Source organism: Protopterus annectens, chromosome 9.part0 (assembly GCF_019279795.1).
Source record: "Protopterus annectens isolate FY-2018-M chromosome 9.part0, PAN1.0, whole genome shotgun sequence".
Classification (NCBI taxonomy): domain Eukaryota; kingdom Metazoa; phylum Chordata; order Ceratodontiformes; family Protopteridae; genus Protopterus; species Protopterus annectens.
The window spans coordinates 739,308,432-739,328,117 of NC_056743.1; the positions used below are offsets into that span (position 1 = coordinate 739,308,432).

At 40.1% G+C, this 19,686-nt stretch overlaps 1 protein-coding gene across 1 annotated transcript in view; it reads left to right on the forward strand.

The window, feature by feature from the left end:
* PPFIA3 (PTPRF interacting protein alpha 3) overlaps positions 1–19,686 on the forward strand; it is a 2,479,399-nt gene that overhangs the window by 2,308,558 nt on the left and 151,155 nt on the right. The window contains exon 23 of the mRNA XM_044083361.1: positions 683–709. Within this exon, the coding sequence (XP_043939296.1) occupies positions 683–709 (27 nt within the window). The remainder of the gene's footprint in view (positions 1–682; positions 710–19,686) is intronic.

A 19,686-nucleotide genomic window follows, 5' to 3' on the forward strand; every position in this document is an offset into this window, starting at 1 on the left:
GTGAAGCAATCATTTGCAGTCACATATTTCCCCATGGGTGGCATAGAGTGTCTGCCTATCACCTTCGTCACCTTCAAATACAAGCTAGCCCTGCTGCATTTTTCCCCAGTTTCCCAGGGGGAAACACAATAGTGGTCCATTCCCCATTCCTCCTCTGAGGTGGATAAGCCAGTTTCTGGCCACCCTACAGACCAGCCCATCTCCAAATGTTGTTAAGTCAGTCCTGGGATGCCAGTAGTACATACACATACCATTCCTCAGCGCTAGCAAACTGGCTTTTGGTTTATGATTTTGTTTATTTTCATTATATGTCTCATATGAATATTCACACTAACAATAAAACAGAAACATGCCTGTGATGAAAGATCTAACTGGTTTTCTTGTTGAGTAATGTGGTTTAGGACCAGGATAACCATGTGTATATAATGACTTATGGAAGTAATTACATTTTGCATTTCAGGCATTCAGGTTACTTTGTTTTAATATTCACTATGTGGACTATTTTAATTTTCTTGGAAATAACTAACTACTAATGTATAACTCCATATTTGTTAACATAATTCTCATAGAGCATGTTTCCAAAACACCTACTAATCAAAGCATGCCTGCATGTGCCAACACATCACTAACTAATCTTCTCACATTTTTTTCTTCTTGACCTTTAACCTTTACCCATTGCCAGGAGACAAAGGAAATCAGCTGGGAACAGGTAGGGTAACAGTGATTGGTGTCATGCTATTTTTATGTATGTTCTTATGTCAGGTTATGCTGGTGTATTCTTATATAAGGTGTTCAAACTGCTTTGGTTTATTTCAGCAGCCTTACCAAGAGATTTGCTTCATTGAAAATTCATCATTTTACAGTAACTCATTGCATATTATATCTCCTCTTAGTTGAAGTAGTGGAAAAGGCACAGATAGATATTAGGTAGTGTGTCAGGAAATATGGGTATGACAGACATAAGGAATGAAAAATAGCTGGAGAACATGATGGAAGGTATGGTTATGCAGAGATTACAGTAGAATGTTAAAATTATTATTCTCTTTATGAAATGCCAAACTTCTAACACTAGGTGTCAGATCTTCCAAAAAAGATTTCTTTACTAGTTGTTTTATGGGTCGCCCATATTTGTTAGTGTCTTCAGAGACTGCTAATATCATCAGCAGTAGGAACAGCGAAAACTACCCTTCACCTTATGCTTCTTGTTAATGGCTATACAGCAGAATTTATAAGTTTTCTTTCTTTCTTTTTTAACCTGTTGAGGCCAGATCCATAAAGGTTACCACAAAGTGTTGTTTTTCTTTCGGCTTTTCCCGGTTAGGGTTCGCCACAGCGGAACTCCAATCCGCTTATGATTGGCAGTAGATTTTTACAGTGCCGAGGTGCCAGCTCGACACCCAACCTTCAGCAAAAGGCACGCTGTACGCATGTCTTTCGAACGCCACTCGACTGTGGGGAGGACATGCAGACTCCACACAGAAGGCGCTCCAGCCGAGAATCGAATGGGAGACCCTCTTGATGTGAGGCGACAATGCTACCGCTGCACCACCGCGGCTACAAAGGTTACCACAAAATGTACACTTTTTGAATTCAAGAACATTCTTACCACAATGCTTGTACTGTCTATTCTCTCAAAAAGGTTAAACTAAGTGCACACATAATGTACACTTTGTGATAACCTTTATAAATCTGGCCTGTGATTTCTTTATTTTTTATGTTTGTATTTATTTGCTAACCATGTAACTGAGGCAGTCTTACATGAAGCAAGGGTAAATGGAATTTGTATATGAATGATTTAGTGCTGAAGTTGAACAAATGTGTTTTTGAGATGTGGGAATAGGCTAATATACCCAGAGAAAACACAAGACGTGGTCAGGATTGAACTTGTACCCTGGAAATATGAGAGATGTAACAACTGCATTTTGGGTAAGCTAACATTAGGGACCAATATCAACCAGATGTTAGGAATGCTTCTGCTTTCTTTGATTTCAGAAATTCTTTAGATAACTTTGTTTTGTGTGCAGTACTAGATCTGTATATTTCAAACAGGCTAATCTGGGTTAACTTACAATCTCAGTATGACATGTATCCATTTTACTGGTTGTTTTGTCTATTGTTGTTTAAGTTTTGCAGATAGTCATGTGTATTTATTTGCCTCTAAACTGCTGATGTGATTTTGCAAAGTCATTGTATAACTATACAATGGCTATGCAAAGTAACTTACGTGCACAACTATTTTTGTCATCTGTTTCTATCCATCTAATTACTTCCGTGGTTTGCCACTGAAGTAGAGTGTAACTGAAAATGGTCTGTGTGGTCCAAACCACCTAGTCATTCAGTAAATAAACAAGTAAGCATAACTTGAACCATTGGATGGGAAATCGAAAATATATCCCTGGTCTGGTGCCTATGTCTGTAATGGACAGAGACCGTCAGTAAATCATCTCATAACCAACAGTCACTCCCTAATAAATGTCTAAAACATAAAACTTGTAAGACACATTTGGGTTGCATGACTAGGCTTATAAAGGTCTTATTGGCCGTTAGCCTAGTATACACCTATGAACATAATTAAGGAAATAAATCCATATGTAAAATAAGTACTTAAGAATGTACATTTTGAAAACTGATAAGGATTACATGGCCCATCTACAGTGCTTCTTGCTTACTGGATAAGCTGCAGGCCTGTTTATTTAGTATTATAAACCTCTCCCTTTCCCATCCCCTTTCTTGTAAAGATGGATTTAGGAACATCCTGTCCATCTATTAAGCTAGATAGGAACTTCACATTTCTTGCAAATGAGATCTACTCCTAAATATCCCACTCTTCCATTTGTCTTTTATGCTACTTCTTGGTCTGCTTAATTTCCTTAGCTACATCTTCAAGTTCCTTTTCTCTTTCTTGTTGGTCATACTTCTTCAGAGCTATATATACTTTTCTTAAGTTTTCCATGAACATTATTTTGTACACTTTTGCTGAATTTAAGCAGAAGTGTTTTGAATCATTCCTATAACTTGTCAAGTCTTTAATCATAATTTCTAGACATTTCCAATCATTGCTTTCTGTAAAGTCACTGTGCAATGTTAAGGACCAGCAGAAATAATGATTATTGTGATACCTCAGTGTCTGTCACCCCCCCCCATTTTCTATATCTTTTGTGGCTGCTGTGCCCTCCAACCATTGAACCTCACCAGTCTCACATAGGTTATGATTCTCCCTGGTTGGGGCGGGACTATCTTCCTTTCACATCCATCTGGGGAGCCATCATCCAAGCAGCCATTAAAGGTTCTTTATGCTTTGCTCTCACTGGTATCCTGGTCATGTGTACTTTAGCCGTATCCTCAACCCCTAGTGGTAATGTACCTCTGTATGTCACCACAGGGTCTACCTATGCTCCCCCAGATTTGGGCATCTGCTCTCCTTCCCATGCAAGATAGGGAGCACCATTACTTGTGCAGCCACAGTGCATTCCCTTCCTGACTGCTGCTTTTGGTGTTACGTGTGACCCCCTTCACACTACATCTGAGTGGTACTTACAGATTGCTGAAAGGGTGTCGCACATACTCCCCAGCCAGCATGTCAGTTGCTCAAGTCACTAATCAAACTCATGTTGTCTAGGTTTAATCATATCTCTGTCCCTCTTCACCAGTGGGCTGTCTCAGTGTCTACCACTCCTTCATTTCAGTGACTGCCTTTCACTGTAACCATCTGCTTCCTGTCATGTGAACATGTTTTATCTATGATGCCATCTTAAGACTCACTCCAGATCTGTGTAATCTTTCCTCCAGTTTAAAATCAAAGCTGACCCTTTCTATAATTTGTTGTCCTGGTCACCCATTCAGAGAACTCTGTTGAACATTTTTTCCATCATTTTCCAGTTAAAAGTCCATGTTGCCTTGAGTTATTTGTACTTCTGACTTGCACTTAATCGAAAACTCTTTCCTTCAGCAGCAAAACCATATTTTGTCTCTGCTGCTAAGATCATATTGCTAGGTTGATAGTTTCTAATGTTTGTCTTGTACCTTGTACCTTGAGTTGCATACATGAATTCCCAGTGGTCAAGAACGTTACCCATTGCCTAATTTGTTACAAAGTTAAGTTATAATATAAGCATCCCCCCCCCACACACACACACATTCTCTCAGCAATTCCCATGAGACTCTATTCATTACCTTATACGTCCTTAGATTTTCACATTTTTTAAGGACCTTTTAGTAAATATTTCTACTTTTCTTTCATGAATACTGAGAACAAGTATTTTATCATCCCATACTATTCAACATCATTTGCTGTTTGACATCTATCTATTATATTTAGTTTTACTTTCCTCCATCCCCTTTTTTGTAAAATGCTTTGTAATTCTCCTTGTTGGGATTGTCTGTATTTGCTTTGCCTCTGCTTTTCTGACTATTTTTTGTGTTTCTGTCTTTTAACTGTTATATTTCCATGTCTTTCCTCTTTTGTATTCCTTTATAATTCTAAAATGACCTTAGTTTCTTCCTTTCTTTCATTCAGGTCCTGTCTTAGAGTTCTGAGGGCCACCAGCAGGATTAACAAACAGATGTCCCTTGGGAGAATTGACAGTGTAAAGGGAGGGGTCCCAGTAACATTATCTGAGCTGGATGACCCAAAGCAGGGTTAAATAAGTCAAAGTCCCATATAAATTAACAGATACAAGGTGCTCAAGGAGAAAAAATAATTGAAGCAAAATGCCTCAAGAACAATTAAAGAATGTTTGGAACCTACCAAGACTAACATGGTTGGGGTATCAAGAGTGACAGATAAGCTCAGAGGTCATGTATCAGGTTTAGTACTGGTAGAAATTTTGCCGAATACCGAAGATACTCTCAAGCCAGATTACTCCATACAGAAGGTCTCCAGTAAAATTAATAATGGAGTCAGGGGCCAAATGCAGGTCTGGGGAAGATAAGGGACTACTTTCATGAATATCAAACTGAAGAGTTTACAATAGTATTGGTAGACTGGAAGGTCACTGTTAGTATTGACTAAGCTGGAAGACTTGAAGGAGATTTAATAAAGTCATGTAGAGTCAGTTCATGGCTAACCATCAGTGTGTGCTTTTCACATTTTGAGTTTATTTTCCAGTGCATCCAGAGTATATTTGAAATTTGTTGGAACAGCAGTTGTGGGATTTTTCATTCCACTACTCCTATTGTTATTTTTCAGGCCTGTTAACTGCTAAAAATGCTGCACAATCCTTTGCTGTTTTTACAAAGTGTTAGTATAGATCTAAACTAGAACAGTAGTGTAGGATATTATGTTATATAACACTACACTACACCATTTGTTACATACTATAGTACAAGTCACTGTACTGTTCATATAGTTCATATATACCTAGGGCAGCAGTATAGTATATCATACTGTACTGCCCTTCACTGTACTGTTCATATAGTTCATATATACCTAGGGCAGCAGTATAGTGTATCATACTGTACTGCCCTTCACTGTACTGTTCATATAGTTCATATATACCTAGGGCAGCAGTATAGTGTATCATACTGTACTGCCCTTCACTGTACTGTTCATATAGTTCATATATACCTAGGGCAGCAGTATAGTATATCATACTGTACTGCCCTTCACTGTACTGTTCATATAGTTCATATATACCTAGGGCAGCAGTATAGTATATCATACTGTACTGCCCTTCACTGTACTGTTCATATAGTTCATATATACCTAGGGCAGCAGTATAGTATGTCATACTGTACTGCCCTTCACTGTACTGTTCATATAGTTCATATATACCTAGGGCAGCAGTATAGTATGTCATACTGTACTGCCCTTCACTGTACTGTTCATATAGTTCATATATACCTAGGGCAGCAGTATAGTATGTCATACTGTACTGCACTTCACTGTACTGTTCATATAGTTCATATATACCTAGGGCAGCAGTATAGTATGTCATACTGTACTGCCCTTCACTGTACTGTTCATATAGTTCATATATACCTAGGGCAGCAGTATAGTATGTCATACTGTACTGTTCATATAGTTCATATATACCTAGGGCAGCAGTATAGTATGTCATACTGTACTGCCCTTCACTGTACTGTTCATATAGTTCATATATACCTAGGGCAACAGTATAGTATGTCATACTGTACTGCCCTTCACTGTACTGTTCATATAGTTCATATATACCTAGGGCAGCAGTATAGTATGTCATACTGTACTGCCCTTCACTGTACTGTTCATATAGTTCATATATACCTAGGGCAGCAGTATAGTATGTCATACTGTACTGTTCATATAGTTCATATATACCTAGGGCAGCAGTATAGTGTGTCATACTGTACTGCCCTTCACTGTACTGTTCATATAGTTCATATATACCTAGGGCAGCAGTATAGTGTGTCATACTGTACTGCCCTTCACTGTACTGTTCATATAGTTCATATATACCTAGGGCAGCAGTATAGTGTGTCATACTGTACTGCCCTTCACTGTACTGTTCATATAGTTCATATATACCTAGGGCAGCAGTATAGTGTGTCATACTGTACTGCCCTTCACTGTACTGTTCATATAGTTCATATATACCTAGGGCAGCAGTATAGTGTGTCATACTGTACTGCCCTTCACTGTACTGTTCATATAGTTCATATATACCTAGGGCAGCAGTATAGTGTGTCATACTGTACTGCCCTTCACTGTACTGTTCATATAGTTCATATATACCTAGGGCAGCAGTATAGTGTGTCATACTGTACTGCCCTTCACTGTACTGTTCATATAGTTCATATATACCTAGGGCAGCAGTATAGTGTGGCATACTGTACTGCCCTTCACTGTACTGTTCATATAGTTCATATATACCTAGGGCAGCAGTATAGTGTGTCATACTGTACTGCCCTTCACTGTACTGTTCATATAGTTCATATATACCTAGGGCAGCAGTATAGTGTGTCATACTGTACTGCCCTTCACTGTACGGTTCATATAGTTCATATATACCTAGGGCAGCAGTATAGTGTGTCATACTGTACTGCCCTTCACTGTACGGTTCATATAGTTCATATATACCTAGGGCAGCAGTATAGTGTGTCATACTGTACTGCCCTTCACTGTACGGTTCATATAGTTCATATATACCTAGGGAAGCAGTATAGTGTGTCATACTGTACTGCCCTTCACTGTACGGTTCATATAGTTCATATATACCTAGGGCAGCAGTATAGTGTGTCATACTGTACTGCCCTTCACTGTACGGTTCATATAGTTCATATATACCTAGGGCAGCAGTATAGTGTGTCATACTGTACTGCCCTTCACTGTACGGTTCATATAGTTCATATATACCTAGGGCAGCAGTATAGTGTGTCATACTGTACTGCCCTTCACTGTACGGTTCATATAGTTCATATATACCTAGGGCAGCAGTATAGTGTGTCATACTGTACTGCCCTTCACTGTACGGTTCATATAGTTCATATATACCTAGGGCAGCAGTATAGTGTGTCATACTGTACTGCCCTTCACTGTACGGTTCATATAGTTCATATATACCTAGGGCAGCAGTATAGTGTGTCATACTGTACTGCCCTTCACTGCACGGTTCATATAGTTCATATATACCTAGGGCAGCAGTATAGTGTGTCATACTGTACTGCCCTTCACTGTACGGTTCATATAGTTCATATATACCTAGGGCAGCAGTATAGTGTGTCATACTGTACTGCCCTTCACTGTACGGTTCATATAGTTCATATATACCTAGGGCAGCAGTATAGTGTGTCATACTGTACTGCCCTTCACTGTACGGTTCATATAGTTCATATATACCTAGGGCAGCAGTATAGTGTGTCATACTGTACTGCCCTTCACTGTACGGTTCATATAGTTCATATATACCTAGGGCAGCAGTATAGTGTGTCATACTGTACTGCCCTTCACTGTACGGTTCATATAGTTCATATATACCTAGGGCAGCAGTATAGTGTGTCATACTGTACTGCCCTTCACTGTACGGTTCATATAGTTCATATATACCTAGGGCAGCAGTATAGTGTGTCATACTGTACTGCCCTTCACTGTACGGTTCATATAGTTCATATATACCTAGGGCAGCAGTATAGTGTGTCATACTGTACTGCCCTTCACTGTACGGTTCATATAGTTCATATATACCTAGGGCAGCAGTATAGTGTGTCATACTGTACTGCCCTTCACTGTCCTGTTCATATAGTTCATATATACCTAGGGCAGCAGTATAGTGTGTCATACTGTACTGCCCTTCACTGTCCTGTTCATATAGTTCATATATACCTAGGGCAGCAGTATAGTGTGTCATACTGTACTGCCCTTCACTGTCCTGTTCATATAGTTCATATATACCTAGGGCAGCAGTATAGTGTGTCATACTGTACTGCCCTTCACTGTCCTGTTCATATAGTTCATATATACCTAGGGCAGCAGTATAGTGTGTCATACTGTACTGCCCTTCACTGTCCTGTTCATATAGTTCATATATACCTAGGGCAGCAGTATAGTGTGTCATACTGTACTGCCCTTCACTGTCCTGTTCATATAGTTCATATATACCTAGGGCAGCAGTATAGTGTGTCATACTGTACTGCCCTTCACTGTCCTGTTCATATAGTTCATATATACCTAGGGCAGCAGTATAGTGTGTCATACTGTACTGCCCTTCACTGTCCTGTTCATATAGTTCATATATACCTAGGGCAGCAGTATAGTGTGTCATACTGTACTGCCCTTCACTGTCCTGTTCATATAGTTCATATATACCTAGGGCAGCAGTATAGTGTGTCATACTGTACTGCCCTTCACTGTCCTGTTCATATAGTTCATATATACCTAGGCAGCAGTATAGTGTGTCATACTGTACTGCCCTTCACTGTCCTGTTCATATAGTTCATATATACCTAGGGCAGCAGTATAGTGTGTCATACTGTACTGCCCTTCACTGTCCTGTTCATATAGTTCATACATACCTAGGGCAGCAGTATAGTGTGTCATACTGTACTGCCCTTCACTGTCCTGTTCATATAGTTCATACATACCTAGGGCAGCAGTATAGTGTGTCATACTGTACTGCCCTTCACTGTCCTGTTCATATAGTTCATACATACCTAGGGCAGCAGTATAGTGTGTCATACTGTACTGCCCTTCACTGTCCTGTTCATATAGTTCATACATACCTAGGGCAGCAGTATAGTGTGTCATACTGTACTGCCCTTCACTGTCCTGTTCATATAGTTCATACATACCTAGGGCAGCAGTATAGTGTGTCATACTGTACTGCCCTTCACTGTCCTGTTCATATAGTTCATACATACCTAGGGCAGCAGTATAGTGTGTCATACTGTACTGCCCTTCACTGTCCTGTTCATATAGTTCATACATACCTAGGGCAGCAGTATAGTGTGTCATACTGTACTGCCCTTCACTGTCCTGTTCATATAGTTCATACATACCTAGGGCAGCAGTATAGTGTGTCATACTGTACTGCCCTTCACTGTCCTGTTCATATAGTTCATACATACCTAGGGCAGCAGTATAGTGTGTCATACTGTACTGCCCTTCACTGTCCTGTTCATATAGTTCATACATACCTAGGGCAGCAGTATAGTGTGTCATACTGTACTGCCCTTCACTGTCCTGTTCATATAGTTCATACATACCTAGGGCAGCAGTATAGTGTGTCATACTGTACTGCCCTTCACTGTCCGGTTCATATAGTTCATACATACCTAGGGCAGCAGTATAGTGTGTCATACTGTACTGCCCTTCACTGTACGGTTCATATAGTTCATACATACCTAGGGCAGCAGTATAGTGTGTCATACTGTACTGCCCTTCACTGTACGGTTCATATAGTTCATACATACCTAGGGCAGCAGTATAGTGTGTCATACTGTACTGCCCTTCACTGTACGGTTCATATAGTTCATACATACCTAGGGCAGCAGTATAGTGTGTCATACTGTACTGCCCTTCACTGTACGGTTCATATAGTTCATACATACCTAGGGCAGCAGTATAGTGTGTCATACTGTACTGCCCTTCACTGTACGGTTCATATAGTTCATACATACCTAGGGCAGCAGTATAGTGTGTCATACTGTACTGCCCTTCACTGTACGGTTCATATAGTTCATATATACCTAGGGCAGCAGTATAGTGTGTCATACTGTACTGCCCTTCACTGTACGGTTCATATACTTCATATATACCTAGGGCAGCAGTATAGTGTGTCATACTGTACTGCCCTTCACTGTACGGTTCATATAGTTCATATATACCTAGGGCAGCAGTATAGTGTGTCATACTGTACTGCCCTTCACTGTAACGGTTCATATAGTTCATATATACCTAGGGCAGCAGTATAGTGTGTCATACTGTACTGCCCTTCACTGTACGGTTCATATAGTTCATATATACCTAGGGCAGCAGTATAGTGTGTCATACTGTACTGCCCTTCACTGTACGGTTCATATAGTTCATATATACCTAGGGCAGCAGTATAGTGTGTCATACTGTACTGCCCTTCACTGTACGGTTCATATAGTTCATATATACCTAGGGCAGCAGTATAGTGTGTCATACTGTACTGCCCTTCACTGTACGGTTCATATAGTTCATATATACCTAGGGCAGCAGTATAGTGTGTCATACTGTACTGCCCTTCACTGTACTGTTCATATAGTTCATATATACCTAGGGCAGCAGTATAGTGTGTCATACTGTACTGCCCTTCACTGTACTGTTCATATAGTTCATATATACCTAGGGCAGCAGTATAGTGTGTCATACTGTACTGCCCTTCACTGTACTGTTCATATAGTTCATATATACCTAGGGCAGCAGTATAGTGTGTCATACTGTACTGCCCTTCACTGTACTGTTCATATAGTTCATATATACCTAGGGCAGCAGTATAGTGTGTCATACTGTACTGCCCTTCACTGTACTGTTCATATAGTTCATATATACCTAGGGCAGCAGTATAGTGTGTCATACTGTACTGCCCTTCACTGTACTGTTCATATAGTTCATATATACCTAGGGCAGCAGTATAGTGTGTCATACTGTACTGCCCTTCACTGTACTGTTCATATAGTTCATATATACCTAGGGCAGCAGTATAGTGTGTCAAACTGTACTGCCCTTCACTGTACTGTTCATATAGTTCATATATACCTAGGGCAGCAGTATAGTGTGTCAAACTGTACTGCCCTTCACTGTACTGTTCATATAGTTCATATATACCTAGGGCAGCAGTATAGTGTGTCATACTGTACTGCCCTTCACTGTACTGTTCATATAGTTCATATATACCTAGGGCAGCAGTATAGTGTGTCATACTGTACTGCCCTTCACTGTACTGTTCATATAGTTCATATATACCTAGGGCAGCAGTATAGTGTGTCATACTGTACTGCCCTTCACTGTACTGTTCATATAGTTCATATATACCTAGGGCAGCAGTATAGTATGTCATACTGTACTGCCCTTCACTGTACTGTTCATATAGTTCATATATACCTAGGGCAGCAGTATAGTATGTCATACTGTACTGCCCTTCACTGTACTGTTCATATAGTTCATATATACCTAGGGCAGCAGTATAGTATGTCATACTGTACTGCCCTTCACTGTAAGGTTCTTATAGTTCATATATACCTAGGGCAGCAGTATAGTGTATCATACTGTACTGCCCTTCACTGTACTGTTCATATAGTTCATATATACCTAGGGCAGCAGTATAGTGTATCATACTGTACTGTTCATATAGTTCATATATACCTAGGGCAGCAGTATAGTATATCATACTGTACTGTCCTTCACTGTACTGTTCATATAGTTCATATATACCTAGGGCAGCAGTATAGTATATCATACTGTACTGCCCTTTACTTTACTGTTCATATAGTTCATATATACCTAGGGCAGCAGTATAGTATATCATACTGTACTGCCCTTCACTGTACTGTTCATATAGTTCATATATACCTAGGGCAGCAGTATAGTATATCATACTGTACTGCCCTTCACTGTACTGTTCATATAGTTCATATATACCTAGGGCAGCAGTATAGTATATCATACTGTACTGCCCTTCACTGTACTGTTCATATAGTTCATATATACCTAGGGCAGCAGTATAGTATATCATACTGTACTGTCCTTCACTGTACTGTTCATATAGTTCATATATACCTAGGGCAGCAGTATAGTATGTCATACTGTACTGCCCTTCACTGTACTGTTCATATAGTTCATATATACCTAGGGCAGCAGTATAGTATATCATACTGTACTGCCCTTCGCTGTACTGTTCATATAGTTCATATATACCTAGGGCAGCAGTATAGTATATCATACTGTACTGCCCTTCACTGTACTGTTCATATATACCTAGGGCAGCAGTATAGTATGTCATACTGTACTGCCCTTCACTGTACTGTTCATATAGTTCATATATACCTAGGGCAGCAGTATAGTATGTCATACTGTACTGCCCTTCACTGTACTGTTCATATAGTTCATATATACCTAGGGCAGCAGTATAGTATGTCATACTGTACTGCCCTTCACTGTACTGTTCATATAGTTCATATATACCTAGGGCAGCAGTATAGTATGTCATACTGTACTGCCCTTCACTGTACTGTTCATATAGTTCATATATACCTAGGGCAGCAGTATAGTATGTCATACTGTACTGCCCTTCACTGTAAGGTTCATATAGTTCATATATACCTAGGGCAGCAGTATAGTGTATCATACTGTACTGCCCTTCACTGTACTGTTCATATAGTTCATATATACCTAGGGCAGCAGTATAGTGTATCATACTGTACTGCCCTTCACTGTACTGCTCATATAGTTCATATATACCTAGGGCAGCAGTATAGTGTATCATACTGTACTGCCCTTCACTGTACTGCTCATATAGTTCATATATACCTAGGGCAGCAGTATAGTATATCATACTGTACTGCCCTTCACTGTACTGCTCATATAGTTCATATATACCTAGGGCAGCAGTATAGTATATCATACTGTACTGCCCTTCACTGTACTGTTCATATGGTTCATATATACCTAGGGCAGCAGTATAGTATATCATACTGTACTGTCCTTCACTGTACTGTTCATATAGTTCATATATACCTAGGGCAGCAGTATAGTATATCATACTGTACTGCCCTTCACTGTACTGTTCATATAGTTCATATATACCTAGGGCAGCAGTATAGTATATCATACTGTACTGCCCTTCACTGTACTGTTCATATAGTTCATATATACCTAGGGCAGCAGTATAGTATATCATACTGTACTGCCCTTCACTGTACTGTTCATATAGTTCATATATACCTAGGGCAGCAGTATAGTATATCATACTGTACTGCCCTTCACTGTACTGTTCATATAGTTCATATATACCTAGGGCAGCAGTATAGTATGTCATACTGTACTGCCCTTCACTGTACTGTTCATATAGTTCATATATACCTAGGGCAGCAGTATAGTATGTCATACTGTACTGCCCTTCACTGTACTGTTCATATAGTTCATATATACCTAGGGCAGCAGTATAGTATGTCATACTGTACTGCCCTTCACTGTACTGTTCATATAGTTCATATATACCTAGGGCAGCAGTATAGTATGTCATACTGTACTGCCCTTCACTGTACTGTTCATATAGTTCATATATACCTAGGGCAGCAGTATAGTATGTCATACTGTACTGCCCTTCACTGTAGTGTTCATATAGTTCATATATACCTAGGGCAGCAGTATAGTATGTCATACTGTACTGCCCTTCACTGTAGTGTTCATATAGTTCATATATACCTAGGGCAGCAGTATAGTATGTCATACTGTACTGCCCTTCACTGTACTGTTCATATAGTTCATATATACCTAGGGCAGCAGTATAGTATGTCATACTGTACTGCCCTTCACTGTACTGTTCATATAGTTCATATATACCTAGGGCAGCAGTATAGTATGTCATACTGTACTGCCCTTCACTGTACTGTTCATATAGTTCATATATACCTAGGGCAGCAGTATAGTATGTCATACTGTACTGCCCTTCACTGTACTGTTCATATAGTTCATATATACCTAGGGCAGCAGTATAGTATGTCATACTGTACTGCCCTTCACTGTACTGTTCATATAGTTCATATATACCTAGGGCAGCAGTATAGTATGTCATACTGTACTGCCCTTCACTGTACTGTTCATATAGTTCATATATACCTAGGGCAGCAGTATAGTATGTCATACTGTACTGCCCTTCACTGTACTGTTCATATAGTTCATATATACCTAGGGCAGCAGTATAGTATGTCATACTGTACTGCCCTTCACTGTACTGTTCATATAGTTCATATATACCTAGGGCAGCAGTATAGTATGTCATACTGTACTGCCCTTTACTGTAAGGTTCATATAGTTCATATATACCTAGGGCAGCAGTATAGTGTATCATACTGTACTGCCCTTCACTGTACTGTTCATATAGTTCATATATACCTAGGGCAGCAGTATAGTGTATCATACTGTACTGTTCATATAGTTCATATATACCTAGGGCAGCAGTATAGTATATCATACTGTACTGTCCTTCACTGTACTGTTCATATAGTTCATATATACCTAGGGCAGCAGTATAGTATATCATACTGTACTGTCCTTCACTGTACTGTTCATATAGTTCATATATACCTAGGGCAGCAGTATAGTATATCATACTGTACTGTCCTTCACTGTACTGTTCATATAGTTCATATATACCTAGGGCAGCAGTATAGTATATCATACTGTACTGCCCTTTACTTTACTGTTCATATAGTTCATATATACCTAGGGCAGCAGTATAGTATATCATACTGTACTGCCCTTCATTGTACTGTTCATATAGTTCATATATACCTAGGGCAGCAGTATAGTATATCATACTGTAATGCCCTTCACTGTACTGTTCATATAGTTCATATATACCTAGGGCAGCAGTATAGTATATCATACTGTACTGCCCTTCACTGTACTGTTCATATAGTTCATATATACCTAGGGCAGCAGTATAGTATATCATACTGTACTGCCCTTCACTGTACTGTTCATATAGTTCATATATACCTAGGGCAGCAGTATAGTATGTCATACTGTACTGTCCTTCACTGTACTGTTCATATAGTTCATATATACCTAGGGCAGCAGTATAGTATATCATACTGTACTGCCCTTCACTGTACTGTTCATATAGTTCATATATACCTAGGGCAGCAGTATAGTATATCATACTGTACTGCCCTTCACTGTACTGTTCATATAGTTCATATATACCTAGGGCAGCAGTATAGTATGTCATACTGTACTGCCCTTCACTGTACTGTTCATATAGTTCATATATACCTAGGGCAGCAGTATAGTATGTCATACTGTACGCCCTTCACTGTACTGTTCATATAGTTCATATATACCTAGGGCAGCAGTATAGTATGTCATACTGTACTGCCCTTCACTGTACTGTTCATATAGTTCATATATACCTAGGGCAGCAGTATAGTATGTCATACTGTACTGCCCTTCACTGTACTGTTCATATAGTTCATATATACCTAGGGCAGCAGTATAGTGTGTCATACTGTACTGCCCTTCACTGTACTGTTCATATAGTTCATATATACCTAGGGCAGCAGTATAGTATGTCATACTGTACTGCCCTTTACTGTAAGGTTCATATAGTTCATATATACCTAGGGCAGCAGTATAGTGTATCATACTGTACTGCCCTTCACTGTACTGTTCATATAGTTCATATATACCTAGGGCAGCAGTATAGTGTATCATACTGTACTGTTCATATAGTTCATATATACCTAGGGCAGCAGTATAGTATATCATACTGTACTGTCCTTCACTGTACTGTTCATATAGTTCATATATACCTAGGGCAGCAGTATAGTATATCATACTGTACTGTCCTTCACTGTACTGTTCATATAGTTCATATATACCTAGGGCAGCAGTATAGTATATCATACTGTACTGTCCTTCACTGTACTGTTCATATAGTTCATATATACCTAGGGCAGCAGTATAGTATATCATACTGTACTGCCCTTTACTTTACTGTTCATATAGTTCATATATACCTAGGGCAGCAGTATAGTATATCATACTGTACTGCCCTTCATTGTACTGTTCATATAGTTCATATATACCTAGGGCAGCAGTATAGTATATCATACTGTACTGCCCTTCACTGTACTGTTCATATAGTTCATATATACCTAGGGCAGCAGTATAGTATATCATACTGTACTGCCCTTCACTGTACTGTTCATATAGTTCATATATACCTAGGGCAGCAGTATAGTATATCATACTGTACTGCCCTTCACTGTACTGTTCATATAGTTCATATATACCTAGGGCAGCAGTATAGTATGTCATACTGTACTGTCCTTCACTGTACTGTTCATATAGTTCATATATACCTAGGGCAGCAGTATAGTATATCATACTGTACTGCCCTTCACTGTACTGTTCATATAGTTCATATATACCTAGGGCAGCAGTATAGTATATCATACTGTACTGCCCTTCACTGTACTGTTCATATAGTTCATATATACCTAGGGCAGCAGTATAGTATGTCATACTGTACTGCCCTTCACTGTACTGTTCATATAGTTCATATATACCTAGGGCAGCAGTATAGTATGTCATACTGTACTGCCCTTCACTGTACTGTTCATATAGTTCATATATACCTAGGGCAGCAGTATAGTATGTCATACTGTACTGCCCTTCACTGTACTGTTCATATAGTTCATATATACCTAGGGCAGCAGTATAGTATGTCATACTGTACTGCCCTTCACTGTACTGTTCATATAGTTCATATATACCTAGGGCAGCAGTATAGTGTGTCATACTGTACTGCCCTTCACTGCAGGGGCGGCTCGTGGCATAGGGCTGCCGGACTGCAGCCCCCTCAAAAAGAAAAAAAGAAAGAAAAAGAAATGAAAAAATAAAAAAAATATTTTTTTAAAATTCGGACTTCGCATGCGCATAGACCGAGTCCCGCTTATCGGTCTATGCGCATGCTCAGGGCAGCCCGCCGTCCCCATAGGGGACACAAGGAGCGTCTGTGCACTTTTACAGTGCACAGACCCGCCAGGATTACGGACGATCCGAACTGCAAGAGGAGCAGCAGGGACTCGGGACAGTGCCTCAGGGATCTCGCCGGCGTCGGGAAGGAGCATGTGGATCTCGCGGGTCTTCAGTGTTGGGCGGGAAGGATGTATGGATTGTAATGGACGTTAACTCTGGATGTATTCATTCAGGTAAGGTGCCTTTCAATTTACAATGTTTATTTTTCTTTGTGTATGGTGCTTGTGCTTTACTGGAGTTTGTGTATGGTGCTTGTGCTTTACTGGAGTTTGTGTATGGTGCTTGTGCTTTACTGGAGTTTGTGTATGGTGCTTGTGCTTTACTGGAGTTTGTGTATGGTGCTTGTGCTTTACTGGAGTTTGTGTATGGTGCTTGTGCTTTACTGGAGTTTGTGTATGGTGCTTGTGCTTTACTGGAGTTTGTGTATGGTGCTTGTGCTTTACTGGAGTTTGTGTATGGTGCTTGTGCTTTACTGGTGTGTGTGTGTGTGTGTGTGTGTGTGTGTGTGTGTGTGTGTGTGTGTGTGTGTGTGTGTGTGTGTGTGTGTGTGTGTGTGTGTGTGTGTGAAAATGCCCCAGGTGCTTATGGTGGTGTGGTAGGGAATGCCTCAGGCTTGAACCCTGTACCCTGTATGCAGGTGTTAAAGACTTGAGTTCCCTACCCACCACCATTTGTAAAAAATTTCAGATTTTTACCTCATATTTGATCTGATCTGTTCCTCATAATATCTGTGGTTTGTAAATGTTGTAATGCTTGATATTTGATGGTGTAGTAGTAGCATTGTTGCCTCACAGCTGCAGGTTCTTGGGTTTGATTCTTGGCTGGGGTTCCTTCTTTGTGGGGTCTGTATCTTCTCCCTGTGTTTGTGTGGGTTTGCTTTTGTGCCTCCCATGTTACAAAGACATGTCTGCATTATTTCTTCCTGGGCCCCCGCTGAAAATTTGTTTATTTGTTCCAAGTCAGACTGTCCTGATTATAAAATGTTAAATAAAATTGATAGGCATTTGAATTTCAGACTTAAGGGTTTCTGAATGTTTAATTCCCTGCATTTGATGGTGCAGTGGTAGTATTGTTGCCTCACAGCTATAGGTTTTCTGGTTTGATTCTTGGTTGGGGTGGCTTCTGTGTGGAGTCTGCATCTCCTGCCTGTGTTTGTGTGGATTTGCTCTGGTGCCCTGCCATTTTACAAAGATGTGTCTGCAGTTTTAATCCCTCGTCTCTGCTGAAAATTGTTTTGTTCCGTCCGCAGTAAATTTGACAGGCATTTGAATTTCAGACTTCAGGTTTCTGAATGTTTAATTCCTTGCAGATTTGATGGTGCAGTGGTAGTATTGTTGCCTCACAGCTATAGGTTTTCTGGTTTGATTCTTGGTTGGGGTGGCTTCTGTGTGGAGTCTGCATCTCCTGCCTGTGTTTGTGTGGATTTGCTCTGGTGCCCTGCCATTTTACAAAGATGTGTCTGCAGTTTTAATCCCTCGTCTCTGCTGAAAATTGTTTTTGTTCTGTCCGCAGTAAATTTGACAGGCATTTGAATTTCAGACTTCAGGTTTCTGAATGTTTAATTCCTTGCAGATTTGATGGTGCAGTGGTAGTATTGTTGCCTCACAGCTATAGGTTTTCTGGTTTGATTCTTGGTTGGGGTGGCTTCTGTGTGGAGTCTGCATCTCCTGCCTGTGTTTGTGTGGATTTGCTCTGGTGCCCTGCCATTTTACAAAGATGTGTCTGCAGTTTTAATCCCTCGTCTCTGCTGAAAATTGTTTTTGTTCTGTCCGCAGTAAATTTGACAGGCATTTGAATTTCAGACTTCAGGTTTCTGAATGTTTAATTCCTTGCAGATTTGATGGTGCAGTGGTAGTATTGTTGCCTCACAGCTATAGGTTTTCTGGTTTGATTCTTGGTTGGGGTGGCTTCTGTGTGGAGTCTGCATCTCCTGCCTGTGTTTGTGTGGATTTGCTCTGGTGCCCTGCCATTTTACAAAGATGTGTCTGCAGTTTTAATCCCTGCGTCTCTGCTGAAAATTGTTTTTGTTCTGTCCGCAGTAAATTTGACAGGCATTTGAATTTCAGACTTCAGGTTTCTGAATGTTTAATTCCTTGCAGATTTGATGGTGCAGTGGTAGTATTGTTGCCTCACAGCTATAGGTTTTCTGGTTTGATTCTTGGTTGGGGTGGCTTCTGTGTGGAGTCTGCATCTCCTCCATGTGTTTGTGTGGATTTGCTCTGGTGCCCTGCCATTTTACAAAGGCGTGTCTGCAGTTTTAATCCCTGCTGAAAATTGGTTTTGTTCTGTCCGCAGTAAAATTGACAGGCATTTGAATTTCAGACTTCAGGTTTCTGAATGTTTAATTCCTTGCATAATTGATGGTGCGGTGGTAGTATTGTTGCCTCACAGCTATAGGTTTTCTGGTTTGATTCTTGGTTGGGGTGGCTTCTGTTTGGAGTCTGCATCTCCTGCCTGTGTTTGTGTGGATTTGCTCTGGTGCCCTG